Here is an 18,229-nt window from a genome sequence, read left to right on the forward strand (position 1 = left end):
ACTTGGTTTGAGAGATAAAAGTTCCCTCCTTAGTTTTCTTGATTTGCAAACCAAGAAAGAACTTGAGTTCACTCATCATAGACATCTCAAACTTCTCCGACATAAGCTTTCCAAACTTTTCACTAAAATGAGGGTTAGTTGAACCAAATATGATATCATCAACATAAATTTGGCACACAAATAATTCTCTATTACCCATTTTAGTAAAGAGTGTAGAATCAATTTTACCAATTTCAAATCTTTTTTCAAGAAGAAATTTAGTCAAGCATTTATACCAAGCTCTAGGAGCTTGCTTAAGACCATGAAGAGCTTTGTGGAGCTTCTAAACATGGTCGGGTTTCTTAGGATTAACAAAGCCGGGAGGTTGTTTATCATAAACTTCCTCCTCAATTTCACCATTAAGGAAAGCATTTTTTATGTCCATTTGATATAAGGTGATGTCATGATGATTGGCATAAGCAAGTAAGATGCGAATGGACTCAAGTCTAGCAACGGGGGCATAAGTCTCACCATAGTCCATACCTTCGACTTGGGTGTAGCCTTGAGCGATGAGACGAGCCTTGTTGCATACAACTTGTCCATCTTCATCTTGCTTGTTCCTAAACACCCATTTGGTTCCAATGACATTGTGCTTCTCATCGGGATTTTCAACCAATGTCCACACTTGGTTCCTCTCAAAGTTATGTAGCTCTTCATGCATGGCATTTATCCAATTCGGATCTTCCAATGCTTCTTCAACCTTCATAGGTTCAATGCTAGAAATGAATGAGTAATGTTCACAAAGGTTAGCTAAACAAAATTTAGAGCGACTAATTCTCCCAGTTTAAATTTCATCAAAGATTTGTTCGAAGGGATGATCTCTTGAGACTCTAGCTCGAACTCGTGAGAGATTTTGTTTGGGTCAGGGCGGAACATCCTCTTCATTGTCTTGTTCCTCCTCTTGTCTTTCTTCGTTGTTGTTGGTGTTGTTGTTTTCCCATGGAGGTGGAGAAGGAGGTCGTCGAGGTTCATCTTGTTGTACATCCTTGTTTTCATCGTCTTGATGTGTCCCACTTGTGCATGCCTCCAAGTCAACTTGTGGTTCACCTTGGCGTGAAGTTGAGGCTTCCACTTGGACGGACGAGGTACTCTCCTTCACCTCTATTGGGCGAATCTTGCCAATAGACAAGTCTTGGATTGCTTTCGAAGGATCTTTGTCACCTACATCAGTTGGGAATTGCTCTACTTGTGAGCCGTTAGATTCATCAAACTTCACATCTACCGTCTCTTCAACCTTCCGGGTGAAATTGTTGTAGGCACGATAAGTGTGAGAGTTTGAGCCATAACCGAGTAGGAAACCTTTCATGAGACTTAGGAGAAAATTTCGAACGATGATGCTTATCAAGAATGTAACACTTTGAGCTGAATACTTGAAAGTACCCAACTTGGGGTTTGTTACCGGTGAGAAGTTCGTATGCCGTCTTGCCGAGTAGCTTGTGAAGATATAGATGATTCGTTGCATGACAAGCTGTCTCAACCGCTTCCGCCCAAAAGTGTTTTGGCATCTTATACTCATCAAGCATCATTCTCACCATTTCGATGAGCGTCTGGTTCTTCCTCTCAACAATTCCATTTTGTTGAGGTGTGTACGTAGCCAAGAACTCATGTGGAATCCCTTCTTCGTCAAGAAAGGTGTCCACATTGGCGTTCTTGAACTCCATTCCGTTGTCGCTGCGGACCTTCTTGATCTTCACTTCAAATTGATTTTGGGCCTTCCTAGCGAAGTTTTTGAAGATCTTTTGGGCCTGCGATTTATCATCAAGAAAGAACACCCACGTAGATCTTGAAAAATCATCAACAATGACTAGTCCAAACGAGTTACCGCCGAGACTCTTGTAGGCGTTGGGACTGAAAAGATCCATACGAAGTAGCTCGAGCGGTCTCCTCGTGGTCATGATGTTCTTCACGAGGTGGCTTCCTCCAACCTTTTTTCCTGCTTGGCAAATGCTGCAAAGTCTATCCTTATCAAATATGACATCTTTAACACCAAGGATATGATCACCTTTAATAAGCTTGTCAAGGTTTCGCATGCTCACATGACCTAACCGTCTATGCCACAACCAGCCTTTGGAAGATTTAGCAATTAAGCAAGTTCTAGGTTGAGCCTTTTTAGTGAAATCAACAATGTATAGATCACCTCTACGTATGTCGGTAAAGACCATTTTATGATTATCTTTTCGAAACACTTGGCAATCTACTTCAGTAAATAGGACATTAAAACCAAAGTCAGCTAGTCTAGATACAGAAAGTAGATTATAGCCAAGAGATTCAACGAGCATGGCATTTTGTATGGAGCTGTCATGTGAGATGGCCACCTTACCGAGGCCAACCACCTTACCCTTTGAGTTATCACCAAAAATGACATACTTTCGAGGGTCGTCATTTTCAGCAAGCTCACGAAACATATCTCTGTCTCCGGTCATGTGATCGGTACATCCACTATCAATGACCCATTCCTTTCCTGCAGCCATGTAGCCGCGAAGGTTATCCATAAGACCAAAGTGTCTCATAGACTCTTTAAGATCAAAGTCATTATCATCATCCTCATCATAGTATCCATGTTCAACATCATCTTGCAAATGATCATTTTCTAGAGAGAGTGATTCATTAGATATATGATTTTGACAATGTTCATCTCTATGAATTCTAATAGCTTCGGAAATAATATTGCTAATGATTCCAGCATCTCCTTTGGCACGCATAAGATTGGTAACTTCAAATAAACAATCTCCAAACTTGGGATCATTGGGATTCATCTTATTCAAAGCAATAGATTTATGGAGAATCTCATCTATGTTTTTCAAGGAATAGTCCAGAAATCGTTCCTCAAAAAATTTCCATATAGTATAAGCACAATCAAGAGTTGGCAAATGACCAATCAAATTTCTAGGCAAGCCTCTAGTGATAAGATTGATAGTTCTAAGGTTGCGAATCATGTCAAGAGACTCATCATGGGTAGAATGCAAGGGATCAACAAGGGGTTCACAAGGAGTAGTAATGTACTTGTTCAAGTGATATTCATGAAAAATTCCAAGCATATCATTTTTCCACTCACTAAAGAACTCTCCATCAAGCATAAGCGTTGTACGTCGAAGACTCCCCAACGTAGACTCATCCATCAATGGTGATTAAACCAAAGCAATGGAGACCAATGTTCTGATACCAACTGAAAGGATCGAGAAGAGGTGTCTAGAGGAGGGGTGATTAGACCCTCAACAAATAAAGGTGGCAGTTTTTAAGATTTTCAAGTTGAGGTGGTAGATTAACACAATTTCAAGCATACACAATATGATTCAAGCAAGCATGCAAAGAGTATATGAGCAGCGGAAAGTAAAGCATGCAACTTGCAAGAAAGTAAAGGGATGGAATTGGAGTGTGCAAACGCAATTAGAGACACGAAGATTTTTGGCGTGGTTCCGATAGGTGGTGCTATCGTACATCCACGTTGATGGAGACTTCAACCCACGAAGGGTAACGGTTGCGCGAGTCCATGGAGGGCTTCACCCATAAAGGGTCCACGAAGAAGCAACCTTGTCTATCCCACCATGGCCATCGCCCACGAAGGACTTGCCTCACTAGGGTAGATCTTCACGAAGTATGCGATCTCCTTGCCCTTACAAACTCCTTAGTTCAACTCCACAATCTTGACGGAGGCTCCCAAGTGACACCTAACCAATCTAGGAGACACCACTCTCCAAAAGGTAATAGATGGTGTGTTGATGATGAACTCATTGCTCTTGTGCTTCAAATGATAGTCTCCCCAACACTCAACTCTCTCTCATAGATTTGGCTATGGTGAAAAGATGATTTGAGTGGAAAGCAACTTGGGGAAGGCTAGAGATCAAGATTCTTGTGGTTGGAATGGAATATCTTGGTCTCGACACATGAGTAGGTGGTTCTCTCTCAGAAAATAAATTTTGGAAGTGTAGGCATGTTCTGGTCGCTCTCTCCTCGATTGAAGAATGGGTGGAGGGGTATATATAGCCTCCACACAAAATCTAGCCGTTACACACAGATTCCCAAACTCGGTGGGATCGAATGGTAAAACTCGGTCAGACCGATTCGGGTCAAAATGTGAACGTTAGATTTTTCGGTGGGACCGACAAGGTCAACTCGGTGGGACCGATGTGCAGGGGTTAGTGTAAAACCTCAACTCGGTTTGACCGATTACACAAACTCGGTGAGACCGATTTTGGTAATAAGCGAACTAAGTATTGGTCAAGCAAACTCGGTGGGACCGACTGAACAAACTCGGTGAGACCGAAAATGTTGCAATAGATCACAGAGAATTTGCAAGCCCATCTCGGTGAGAGTCGTGAGACCGAGATCCCATCGGTGAGACCGAACTGATTAGAGTTTGGCAGTGGCTGTATCAGATGAACTCGGTGGCGCCGGATAGATCAAATCGGTAGGGCCGAGTTTGACTTTTAGGTTTAGGACATATGTGGATGTGAGAAAGTGGCTGAGGGTTTTGGAGCATATTACTAAGCACTTTGAGGAAGCAAGCCATTAAGCAACACCTCATCCCCTTTTAATAGTATTGGCTTTCCTATGGACTCAATGTAATCTTGAATCACTAAAATGAAAATGTAGAGTCTTGAGCTTTTGCCAATATTTGTCCTTAGCATCTTGAAGGGGTTTCACATTCTCTTGCCATGTCCATGCCACTCCAATGAACTTATCTGAAATATACTAGGTAGAAGTATTAGTCCAACAAAAGATATGTTGACATAAATTACCAAAATCACCCAGGGAGCATTTGTACTTTCACCTCCCCAAAGGTCTTCAGAATTGCAGAAATCGCACGAAGCTCATCCTTGTGTGGGTTCGCAAAAAATGCCTGTATCGCCGGCGTAAAGGGAGATTCTGCATCTGGCCGTCCTTGCACAAATGGGCTTGAGGATAACTAGTGGCTGGTGCAGTAACCTACGAGTACACACCAACGGCTGGTGCATAGATGTTGGAAGTCGGCCACCGCAGCGCTGCGTGCCGGCTGCGGCCGCTGGAAGCCGCCGGACTGTACCTCTCGCCTCTGGAGCTGCATACGACATCGCTCGCCGTTCGATGTCTCCGCCGTCGTGGAGGAGCACCGGAGTCCATGGCTGCGCAACAACAGATCCGGCAACTTGATTTCTATTACAAAAAAAATTCTACAACATGAACTGTGTTGAAAAAAAATTCTACGGACATTTCCACAACATGATCCGTGTTGCAAAAATAAGATAAAATAACATAACCTCAGTTGCAAAAAAATTCCACAAACATTTTTGCGACATGATCTCTACTAGAAGAGAATCTGTAACATAACTTCTGTTGCAAAAAAAATCTACAACCGTTTCTACAACATGATCTCTGTGGCAAAAGAAATCTACAACGTAACCTCTATTGCAAAAGTTTCCGCAACACGACCTATGTTGAAAGGTTTCTGCAACATTATCATTGTTGCCGTTGTCGAGCGTGTGAGTTAGCCGCTCGATGTTGCCACATCTGATGGCTGGCGACCCGACCGATCTTTTAGAAAGATCAGCCGACGGACATGTAGCACGCCCCTTTACGTTATGTAGCATGGCAAAAATAAGTGAAAATGTTCCTAAAACTATGGCAATTATTTGCAAAATGGCATGGATTTTTTGGCATGTTTTCAGACCATGGATTTTTTTAAGAGCATGGCATTATTTATTTATTTATTTATTTTTTACACCAATATGATTTATTATTATGTTGGAACATGGAAAAATTATTGGAATTAGAATGACTTTTTTAACATACCTTTTTAAATTCTTTTTATATACTTTTTACAGTTTTACCGACATGGCATTTTTTCGCCTTTCTCAAAGCACAATTTGCTTTTTTTCCAAAAGAATATAATATCACGAAATTTGCCATGTTTATATGACTAACCTAACATGGCACTTTCTTATTTTGTTAGACCATGGCATTTTTATTAGTTAGAACCATGGTAGTTTTAGTGTAGGTAGCATGGCATTTTTATTATTTGGTATATGTCATTATTATTATTATTTAAATGATGATATTTTTCTTTTTATATACCATGGAAATTTTTATAATTGGAGCATTGTAGTTTTATTACTTTAGAGCACGCCATTTTTCATTATTTGTACACCATAACAATTTTTTATCTGGAACATGGAAATTTTATTAGATTTATCATGTTATTTTCTTTAATATATACTATTTTACATTTTATCGACATGACAATTTTCTGCCTTTCTCAAAGCACGGTTTTAATTTTATGTATGCCTTTTTTTAGTTATTACGCAAATCTGCCACGATCAATCCATGGTCAATTTGAACATTATGGTATTTTTTATTATGTGCATCATGGCATTTTTAGTGGATCATCGCATTGTTTCATCTTGTTTTGATTTTTCTGTTATGGCGAAGAAAATACATATCATGGGAACTTTATTTTTGGATAATGACATTTTTATTGTTGATATCACAGGAAAATGGGCTTTTTTGGGTCCAATTGTTCGGCTCAGATACGTACATTACTTTTTTAGCGTCTTCTTCCCTCATCATAAGTCCTATTTCTATCGCTCCCGTAGCCGCATTCCAACCAAATTCTCCTTCCTTGCACCAAGGTACCCCATGCCATGAAAAACCGTTTGCGACGAGAACGACATTTCCACAACAACCACAGCTACCACATCAGCTCTGCTCACGACACTACCGATTAATCCCTCCCACTGTTTTTAACGTCCAAGCCTTTTCTCACACGCTTAGCCGTTGCAATTCAATCACTACACCCAATCGCGGGCACAAAATTCTCTCGCTACCAGAAGACCCAAACTTGCAGGAAATGTCATGGTTTGCACCTGCGCTCGCTGCCACTCCACACCCGTGCAGCCGTGCTATAAAACCAACGCCACTCGGTGCACACTAGATCATCACCAATCACCACCAGCTTCTTGCCCAACAGAAGCACAAAGGCATTCACCGAGGAGGAAAGCTGAAGGCGCAGCAATGGCAGCTCTCAGCTCCACGGCCGCAGCCATTGCCATCCTTGCGCTCGCGACCATGGCCGGAGTAGCTCTAGGAGCGACGGCGGGGACAAAGAAGGCGCCGGTGATCTACATTTTCGGCGACTCGATGTCGGACGTCGGCAACAACAACTACCTCCTCCTCTCCATCGCCAAGTGCAACTACCCCTGGTACGGGATTGACTACGAAGGTGGCTACCCCACCGGGAGGTTCACCAATGGCAGGACCATCGGAGACATCATGGGTACGTAAGCTGCTTGTTTCTGCTGCTCCACATCCACATGAATGGCAAAATGTGATGTGTTTTATTCGGGGGTTTGCGTGTCTGCAGCTGCCAAGTTTGGCGTCCCACCGCCGCCGCCGTTCCTCTCCCTGTATATGACCGACGATGAGGTTCTCGGCGGCGTCAACTTCGCGTCCGGCGGCGCAGGACTTCTCAATGAGACCGGCATTTACTTCGTAAGCGATCGAGCCATGATGTTTCATCTCCTCGTTAATTGTTGCAGAATATGCTTTCTTTGGCAGCCGGAAGCATGATGATATATGGGGTCAATGCGATCTTGCAGGTCGAGTACCTGTCGTTCGACAACCAGATATCGTACTTTGAGCAGATCAAGAACGCCATGATCGGCAAGATCGGCAAGAAGGCCGCCGAGGAGGTGGTCAATGGCGCAATCTTCCAGATCGGACTTGGTACAGTTTAAAAAACATTTGATTTGCTTCAGATGATCAATCAGTTGCCCCGCACGCAATGTACAAGTTGATACGACGAGCATACCCTTTGCTTTGCAGGGAGCAACGACTACGTCAACAACTTCTTGCGGCCGTTCATGGCGGACGGCTTCGTGTACACCCACGACCAGTTCATCGGCCTCCTCATGGAGACCATCAGCCAGCAGCTCACGGTACGTAAGACCGAACGACGCCAGTAAGCTGTAAGAGTACCACGTACCGTTGACGTAATTATTTTGTTTCTGCAGAGGTTGTACCATCTCGGGGCGCGTAATGTGTGGTTCACGGGGCTCGCGCCGCTCGGCTGCATCCCGTCGCAGCGCGTCCTCTCGGACAACGGCGAGTGCCTGGAAGACGTGAACTTGTACGCCCTTCAGTTCAACGCCGCGGCCAAGGACCTGCTGGACCGCCTCAACGCCAAGCTCCCCGGCGCGCGCATGTCCCTCGCCGACTGCTACTCCGTCGTCATGGAGCTCATCGAGCACCCAAAGAAATACGGTAACGATCTGCACATGCCAAGGGATCGACGCACTGTCTGTCTTGCAGCGAGCTAATGGTCATTCGATCCGTGCGTGCAGGTTTCACGACGTCCCACACGTCGTGCTGCGACGTGGACACGTCGGTGGGGGGCCTGTGCCTGCCGACGGCGGACGTCTGCGACGACCGCAGCCAGTTCGTGTTCTGGGACGCGTACCACACCTCCGACGCGGCCAACCAGGTCATTGCCGGCCGCCTCTACGCCGACATGGTGAGCGCCGGCGACGTGCAGGAGGGCAACACCACCGTCTCCGACGCGCCTCGCGTCGTCCGGTCACCACGCCCCGTGCCTCCTTCCCGGCCCGCAGTGCGTGGTGGCGGCAACACCACCTCCGCCCCCCGCGCCGCGCCGGCCGCGCGGCCTGTGCATGGCAACGGCACCACCTCCGCGCCCCGCGCCTCGCCCGCAGCGAGGCCTGTGAATGGCAACGGCACCACCTCTGCGCCTCCCGTCGTCGGATCATCCTCCCACGCCGCGCCGCCTCCCCAGCCTTGAACAATCCGATCAAGCAGACACATTTTCGTGTCTCGTTCGTCTCCACTATACGTCTATACCAAACATGTACTTTGACACTCGGTGAATTAATCAAAGCAGAGAGCAGATTATGCTACAACACTACTACGTACTCGTACTGGAGTATGATTCCTAGGTCACAACGTTTGCGTCGGCTTTATCGTGAAGGATATCGCGTTCCCGTCTAGGTCTTCTACGAGACGGCGTATCAGCACGCATCTCCGACTCGATTTACAAACGGGTTAACCTGAATACGCCATATATGGAAACAGAGTACCGGCTTCCCTGTAGTTGATACTGAAAATATCTGCGTCTCCCACATCCAAAAATCGACAAGCCCGCCCGCACCGGCGCGATGATGAGCTCGTTCTTCGGGCCGGTGGATGGGGTACTAGGCCTCGTAATGGCGTGGCTTCTGATCTTGTTCCCTATTGTGGGGTTCTTAGCGGTAATTGCAGTATGCCTCTGGAGCCTCTGCGGCGGCGAGCGGGCGGCAGAAGCGAACGCACCCGGACGACGATTGGGCCGATTGGCCGAGGTGATGGCGGCCATTGAACGGGCGGAGCAGATGAGGCCGGCGACGGTGGCGCCAGCGCCGGAGCTGATGGTGGAGCTGGGGTACTTCCCGTACTCGGCGGAGGGCAGGCGGGCGTCGGAGAGGCTGGTGTGCGCGATCTGCCTGGAGGAGCTCCAGCAGGGACAGGCTTGCAGCGAGGTGCCGGTGTGCCGGCACGTGTTCCACCGGGACTGCATCGACGCGTGGATGAAGAGCCAGACCACCTGCCCGTTGTGCAGGCGGAATATCGCGGCCGGGTCAGAACGAGTATCGGCTGCCATTGACATGGTTTAGCTTAGCGCGCAAAGAGGTGTCTAGAGGCGCTGATATGTTCTTTTAGCCGATCTTGCTAAATTTTATTAATCATGAATAGTGTTTACAGGTACATAGATGGGTTCATATGTCATGTCAAGTCATACATGGTTCCACCACTATAGATATACTCAACCCTTCACAAATCATATTAGACAAAAAAGTGATTTAATTAAAATAGAGATTCAGTTATTTCAAAATAGACATTTCAGTCATTTGATTAATTAGAAAACTATTTTTGTTCTTCATAAAACGGAATTCGATTATTTTAAAATTGTGATTCGAACAACTTCAAATGTTTCACTTTCCTGTTTAAAAAAAATGATTTCAAAGATTACAAATAAGTGATGCAATGTTCCACAAAAGTTTGATTTAAAGAATTCCAAAAAAGTTCCAAACTTCAAGTGATTTTAATTATATCAAAAAGTGATAATTGCGAACCAACCTGTGGTTGGATGGTTAGGAGGATAGTCCTTGGGTTCAGATTATTTCAAATAGTGTGACGAACAATTTCATTATTTCAAAGCTATTATGATTTTTTCAAGTTCTTATCTGGAAAAGGTGGTTTTAATTATTAAAAATAAGCAATGTCAATGTTTCCAAAGAGTTTGATTAAATAAAACAAAACTGATTTACTATTTCATGGAACGTATTGCAATTATTTCAAAACTATGATTTTGTTATTTAAAAATGGCTATTTATGATATTTCATTAAATCAAAAAATATTTCATTATTTAAAAAAGTGATTTCAATTATTCCAACTTCATAATATGATAGAAACAATAAAATTCAGACCGGTCAAAATGTATCTGAGGTTGGTCTTGTTTTAAAGGTCTTAGCAACCTGAATTGAGATAGTATATAACAAAATTCAAGAGTGAAATTTTGATTTAAAAGTTGCCAGTCATTTAGAACGTCGCAATAAAAACAAAAATGGTGACAACTCGTGTGCATGCAACTGTATTCGTATGCCTGTTCAAAAGTTGTTAGAGCATCTCCAAGGCCGGTCCTAAAAACAGACAGTGTCTTTGTTCCCTAACTAATCTGGACTCGTCCTCGGACAATGATACGAGAGCAAACCATCCAATCATAACCTCTAAACTCCAGCATCTATTTTTTTAGCCCATGAGCTCATATTAAATATCCCTATAATTTAAAATATACAAAAGCGACAATACTTCTAGTTACAATCCAACTAAGTTTTTAAATAAAATAGTTCAAATTTGAATTGAACTCACTCATATGTTCTAGTTGTCCTCTTTAATCGCTCACAAATAGTCAATCAAATCTTCCTTGAGCTACTCATGAGTTGTTTGATGCCAAATTTATGCATTTGGACAAACTCATCAAACGTGGCCTGATTCTGATGTGGAAGTTGGATGAGATCACCCATGTTGTCAAATTACAGACCTCGGACAGGGACGGCATCGTCACCCTCATCTTTTATGATCGTGTTCTACATGATCACACAACATGTCATCACCTCCCACAAGCTTTACATATTCCAATGTTTAGTAGATCCACGAACAACTGTAAAACGGGCTTGAAGCACTCCAAATGACCTCTTCACATCCTTTCTAGCTCCTTGTCTTTAGCAAAGTGAGATCTTTTCTAGTGAACTGGCTCAAAGATGGTCTTGATGAATGAGGAGGATAGATGTCGTCGATGGTAGTAGCCCATGTTGTACTAATGCCCATTGATAGTATAGTTGCAAGGAGGATCTTTCCCTCCAGTCAAACCTAGCAAACAATGAAGACCGCTGCAGCACTGTAACACCCCAATAGTTACGCTACAATGATCTCGTACTAAAGATGCCATGTCATCGCATTTTGCTAAGCTTAATTACCCTTCATAAAAAAACCAAGTCAAATTCAAGTTTCAAATTGCAAGTCAAAATATTTATTTCTTCAAACAGTAAAACTAAAATATTAATGATACCGCAAGTATTCCCCAGGCAATTATCATGTTGAAACCCAACCCATTTGAATTACTGTTTAGTCCCTAGTAACAAGTACTCACTCCATAAAATTAGTACAAAATTGACTCACTTATTTTGGCACGGAGGGAGTAAATAGCAGCAAGAGCATTTAAATTGTCCTTTTCAAAATAAACAAATACTCCCTCCGTTCCCAAATATTTGTCTTTCTAGGCATTTCAAATTGACACAACATACAGATGTATGTAGACATATTTTAAAATGTAGATTCACTCGTTTTGCTCCGTATGTAGTCATTTGATGAAATCTCTAGAAAGACAAATGTTTGGGAATGGAGGGAGTATGTACCTTTTCAAATGGCCTGAAACTTTTTGTGCGGATCTGGTATGTCACAAAGTATTTATGTACAAAGTTTGACCTAAAAATAAAATCATTTGATAGCAAAAGAAAATCATTTGACGGAAAACCAGACAAGCGGACGGATGTGGATGATGTTGAATGGCAAACTACATCTGCATAATGTGATTCGCAAGTACGTGGGGCGAATTGAGGGTCCGATTTGGAGATGTCCTTACACCGTATATAGATCTAATGTTTCAGAAAAAATGTTGTGCAGATTATACACTTGAAATGACCACAGCGCTCTGCAGAACCACACGAACGGTGGATTCTTCACCATTAGCTAGCCTCACCCTTAGAGCATCTTCAATCGTTGGCCCCCCAAGGAGCGCGTAAAATCACTGTCTGGGAGCGAGCCGACGCTAAAAATCAGCGTGGGGGCGAGTGGGTTCGCAGCCGCCGAACCCAGGGCCGCCCACCAGACGTCGTTTATGTTTAAAAAAAAGAGTATGCTGCAAAGTTCGACTATAATTCGGCTAAAATTCGACAAACAGGGCATATATTCGACATGTTCGACATTTTACATAGTAAATTTGTTAAAAAAAGGCCGCAAACTACAACTACGGGCCGAAGAAGTCGCAGAGCGCGGCGAAGTCGCTGCCGTCGCCGCCATCCTTGCCGTCGTCGAGGCGAGGGAGGCCACCGGTTTATATAGCCCCGCCGTGTGTACGCATGGCGGGAGGGGAGGCGTCGCCGCGCTGCCCGTGATGCGCCGCCCGTGATGAGGAATCAATGGCAAGGCTGACCGGCGGCAGCCTTGCCATTGATTCCATGCGGGAAACCGAGGCGTTCCGACAACGACGAGGCGCGTGTCGCTGACTCGGCGGGCCCGCGGCTCTTTCGCGCCAAAATCACTCGCCCCGGCATCCCTGGACGCCCCCAACATGCCGGGTTTGGTGTGGGTCCGTCGACACTGATTTTGGCCCAAACCAGCAAAAAACGGGCTCCTGGAAACGTGAGTGGGCGTTTTCTCGACACCAGCGCGAAAAAATCGCCTGGGGGAGATGCTCTTAGGGCATCTCCAGCCGCGCCCCCAACAGGCCCTCCCCAGGCGATTTTGCCGCGCCGGCGTCAAATAAAGGCCCCAGTCGCGCCCCCAGAAGCCCGTTTTTCGCCGGCTCGGGCCAAAACTGGTGCCGGCGGACCCAGGCCGAACCCGGCGCCCTGGGGGGCGCTTGGGGAGCCGGCACAAGCGAAAAAGGCGTGTGGGCCCGCCCTGGAAGCGACCCGAGGGTCTTTTCCCGCCGTTTCTTGACGCTTTTCCCTCGCATCTCTCCCGCTCGCTCGCCTCCCTCCCGCCATTCTCTCCCTTTCTCCCGCCAAACCCCCTCCCACTCGCCGCGAAGAAGCACGCCATGCCGCGCGCGGCGGCAACCGCAACTGGCGCCGTGGCCCAGCCGAAGCAGAGGAAGCCGAGGGCGCCGCCATCGAAGCCACCGGGCCTGTCGAACGCCGAGTGGAGGGTGAAAGTTCAGCGGCGCGAAGCAGTCACCGCCGACAGGCGGAACAGGGCCATAGCCAAGAAGGCCCGCGACAACGCGACACGCGCGGTGACGTCTTCCTCATCGGTCGACCAGGCGGGGATGAATCCACCCATCGTCAGCCACGCCCAGTACGCGCCCTGGGGACAGCAAGGCGCCGGATCTCCATGGGGTTCATCGTCGCCCGGCTACGCCGACGGCGACGCGCACGGTGGGTTCAACCCAAACGTGACCTTCCCTCATGGTCACCCCGCTACGCGTTCAGGCCCGAGCCGTCCTACGCGAAGAGAAGACCGAGGCACGGTGGTCGTCGCTAATGAAGAACAACGCCATCAAGCTCGACCTGCTTCGGGCGAACGTCGCCGCGAAGAAGAGGAACACCGACATGGCTTTTCTGATGAGCGGGGCGGACATGCTCCAGAGCAACGACGAGAAGCTCAAGGCGTGGTACCTGGTGCAGCGCGGCCTCATCCTGAACGAGCTGCCGACGGCAACGCCGACGACGCCCACGACCACACGGACGCCAAGCCCGAACGACGCCTCTACATCGCCGCCCAGCAGTGCCGAAGCCGCGCCGACGCAGCCTTGCACCGAAGCAGCTCCGACAACGACGAGCCCGTGCACGCCGACTCCGCCAACGCCGACTCCGCCAACGCCTGGAGCTGACCCCGCCGAGTGAATCGGTGCGCACGGCGGCGCTCCATTTTTTTGTAACGCCAGACTACGTTCGTCCGATCGGCGTCTTTTGAAAGCGGGAACGACCAAGTTTGAATTTCCCGCATTCTGGGACCGGCGCGTGGGGTCGTGACTGGGAGCTAGGTCGCCCCCAGGGACCGAACTAGCGCCGGCACGCCCCAGGCCGCTCTATTTAGGCGCCGGAGGGCCGGACGGCTGGAGATGCCCTTAGTTTTACCAGTTCCCAAGTTATCGCCGGACGCCTCTGCGCTTCAAACAGCAGAGAGCAGATTTTACTAGAGCACTGTATATGATTGCTACTCCCGTTTCCGTTTTCGTTAAGGTCTTCTACGAGACGACGTATTAGCATCAATCTCCGACTCGATTTACAACCTATTAACTCCTTAAGAATACGCCATATAGTACCGGCTGTTGTTGATTCATACGGAGTACGTACCAGTAAAGATCTCGTCCCGACAAAGAGACAAGTCCGCTTGCATCTGAACTGACCGATGAATTCGACGATGACGACGACGTTGTTCGGGGGCGTGGACGGGGTCCTAGGCCTCGTAATGGTGTGGTTTTCGATCTTGTTCGTTGCAGCGGCGTTCGTGCTAGCTTTAATTACAATAATATGCCACTGCGGCGGAGAGCGAGCAGCACGAGACAGCGCGGCAGAGGAGAACGCGGCCGCCGGAGACTTGGCGAACGCGCAGGCGGCGTATGAGCTGGCACTGGCGGCTTATCAGCTGTTCCGAGGACGATCAGCGGAACAGAACGCGGCCGCGGAAAGTTTGGCCGTCCTGCGGACGGGATATGAACTGGCGCGGGCGGCGCACGGACTATGCCGAGGAGGACCAACGGCGGAAGAGATCGCAGCCGCGGAGCGTTTGGCCGCGTTGCTGGAGGCGTTTGAAGGGTTGATGAGGCTGGCGGCGCCGGCGCCGGTCGTGGAGCTGGGATGCTCCCCGTACTCGGCGGAGGGCGGGCGGGCGTCGGAGGAGCTGGTGTGCGCGATCTGCCAGGATGAGTTCCTGCAGGGACAGATGTGCAGCGAGGTGCCGGCGTGCCGGCACTTGTTCCACCGGGACTGCATCGAGGTGTGGAGGAAGAGCAAGACCACCTGCCCGCTGTGCAGGCGGAGTACCGTGGCCGGATCGGAACCAGTATCAGCTGCTGATGACATGGTTTAGCTTGGTCATGGCGTCGCCTCTGCGTGATCGATTCAGCCGTCTTGTGATCTCGTTGGGCCTCTGCGTCGTCTCTGCGTACAATATAGTGGGAATAGAGATGTAACTTTTCTGTACCCATCGGTAGGTGTAGGATTATTGGCATGAAAATCAGGAGGAGAGAGATTAGTGGGGAATGTTCAGTACATCGACATCGGTTGCAATATGTACATTGCGGGGTAAATTGTTTAGAACTAACATGCAAGTGACTGGTTATAAAGTGCAATGTTGCCAAAGTACCTTAGTTTTTTAGGCTGTTCATGGTCATGGCTTCGGCGGCGGCAATAACAGCGCTGAATAAGATTTCTTCATATACTGCTCCTATGAGAAGATTGGTCCTATCATTGGGGATGGATTTGAAATCCAGTCTTTTCAAAAAAGGATGATGTGGCGGCGGCGGGGGTTTACAATGTTCTCCGTTGTTGGATTCTTTATGAAAAGCTCTTTAAACCATGACCAATCTTTGGTTACTTTTTTTGATAGAATTTGAATAAACTATGAGCATGACGAAACCTTTATAAAGCAGTAGTTGTTTTTTGCCATCTCATATTTGTTTCCGCCATGTTTCAGGATGGCTTACGGTTTGAAATCGTAACTATGTAACAAGATCGAGCCTATCAGAAACTATGAAGGACATGGCTACAATTGTGGCATCCAAATTGTAGCCTTCGTGTGCTACTCTCTCTCTCTCTCTCTTTCTCTCTCTCACACAGATGCATGTATACATGCAACAAAAAAGAATAGTGCATGGAAGTATGTCATTGCCAAGAATCCTTTGGTTGTGAATTTTCAAAAACTATTATTTCTCAAACCATCAAACTCATTGATGATTTCGATTCACTTTCATTGTTGGCTTCATCAGTCCGGACCTGCAAAACAAGATCTCATGTCGAACATGCTTCGATGATTCTGAAATCGCCACATTACTGTTACTTATTGTACTATGTTATTAGCACTTAGTTGTCAAGTTATTGTATATTAAAAATATTAGTAATCATCAATTTATGCCAACATAAAACTTTCTTCAAGGTAGGTATATGGGCTGATATCACTTTGTACTTGTTGTTACCACTTGAAAACTCTCTCTCTCTCTCTCTCTCTCTCTCTCTCTCTCTCTCTCTCTCTCTCTCTCTCTCTCCATTCTAGCAATCTATTCGTCGTAAGCCCTTCTAGCAGCAATCCAAACGTCCCTCCCCCCCCCTCTCTCTCTCTCATAAACTATTACCTAGTAACTATACGAAATTATTGTCGTAATTTGAGAGCGGCGATTCGAAGCCAATGCTCATCTGCTCCCATCCCTGAACAGTAAAATCAAAAATAGCAACATATATATTTAAAAAGCTATGCAAGGTGCTCTGGTATGCTACATGTATGTGCAGACTTTCTGGTGAATGGACATTCGAGGAGCTCGTGGAAAAAGAACAAAAGTCGGTTCTCAAAGAAACTAAAAAGTAACACTTTTGAGATCCGATTTTGTTACGAGGACCCGATATTGTTTTCCTTTTTTGCCACGGGTTCCCCGAATAACATTTCACCATGAAAACTGGCTAGCTGCAACATGCGCTATGAGGTGAGCCAGCAACACGCGGGGGATGTGTGCGGGGTTGCGGAGATGGGGGCGAAGGGGACCAAAATCGTGCGACCCTATACACGACAATCAAACCGTTCGGAAGGTAGCCAATCACAATCTGGATCGGTCGGTCGACGATGAGCAGTGTCCCTAATGAGCAGAGGAAATTGCAAAAACCTACGACTAATGGGGTCAATTTTGCACAAAACACGTACTCTCCAGGTTTGTTGCACAAAAACCACCTATTGGTGGAAACCGTTGCGTCTACCTCTAATCCATTATTTGACTATATTGGCATGATTTCTGCTGAGTGGATCCCGTTTGTAAGTGCACAAGCACAACTGCCAAAAAATATGTCACATCTGTAGGCAAATAAAAACTGCAAGTATTCACAGTTTTAGTTGCTCATTATAAGTTTTTAAAAAACATAATATTAAAAGAACAAATACCAATAAATTGTATATACCACATACTAATTGGGGAACTTTTAGCTTATTTAGCCCACATGTTTTGGAGATATTGGCTATGCCACTTGTGCAGTTACAAGCAGGACCCACCTATTAAGAATTATGTCTAACTAAAAGAACAAATAATAAATGCCACACATGTGGCACAAAGCACTCTAACCTAACGTTTTTTACAACTAAAGTTGTCATCCGAAAAGAAAAAACAAACCCAAAAAACTTGAAACTTGTCATCCGAAAAGAAGTTGTCATGTTTGACAACTAAACTTGTCATCTTTGTGTCACTAAATCAAGAACAGTAAAACTGAGCCTAATCCCTGCTCCCTCATGAATTAGGAATTTCTAGCCGTTTGATTTCGTTTGCTAAACGTTTCTGGCCCTCCGATCTAAAGCTAGCGCTACGTTAGCCGCGAACTGGGCCGAACGTCGTAAGGGCAGCTACTCCCGTAGCTATTTTGGAGCCCTGACATTAATCAGGCCAGTTTTCCTACTCGGCCCAAGGCTGTGAAGCCTGCTTCAGCCTTGAAAAAAAATAAAGCGAACGAGCACCTCCCTTCGCTGCTCACGATGCCCCTCCTCTCCCAGCCGCCGCCCACGATGGCATCTCCTCCCTCAACAAAACACTTGATGCGTTCTTCTTCCATCCAGCCTATCGAGCCTCGCGAGGGATTCCAGTGCGGGTGGGGATCAATCCGAGGCGAGGCTTGCCAGTGATCCGACGCAGTAGGGGATCGGCCAAGGCGACGCCTGCGAGGATGCAGTGCTCGACAGGATCCCACC

At 46.6% G+C, this 18,229-nt stretch overlaps 1 protein-coding gene and 1 pseudogene across 1 annotated transcript; both read left to right on the forward strand.

Annotated features, from left to right (window-relative positions):
- LOC123157770 (uncharacterized) overlaps nucleotides 1–8,809 on the forward strand; it is a 42,385-nt pseudogene extending 33,576 nt beyond the window's left edge.
- Nucleotides 8,810–9,044: 235 nt separating this feature from the next.
- LOC123162789 (probable E3 ubiquitin-protein ligase ATL45) lies at nucleotides 9,045–9,827 on the forward strand. The gene has a single exon (XM_044580556.1). The coding sequence runs from the start codon at nucleotides 9,183–9,185 to the stop codon at nucleotides 9,675–9,677; it is 495 nt and encodes a 164-aa protein (XP_044436491.1). The 5' UTR covers nucleotides 9,045–9,182; the 3' UTR covers nucleotides 9,678–9,827.
- The last annotated feature ends 8,402 nt before the right edge of the window (nucleotides 9,828–18,229 follow it).

This window comes from Triticum aestivum, chromosome 7B (genome assembly GCF_018294505.1).
Source record: "Triticum aestivum cultivar Chinese Spring chromosome 7B, IWGSC CS RefSeq v2.1, whole genome shotgun sequence".
In the NCBI taxonomy this organism is placed as follows: Eukaryota; Viridiplantae; Streptophyta; class Magnoliopsida; order Poales; family Poaceae; genus Triticum; species Triticum aestivum.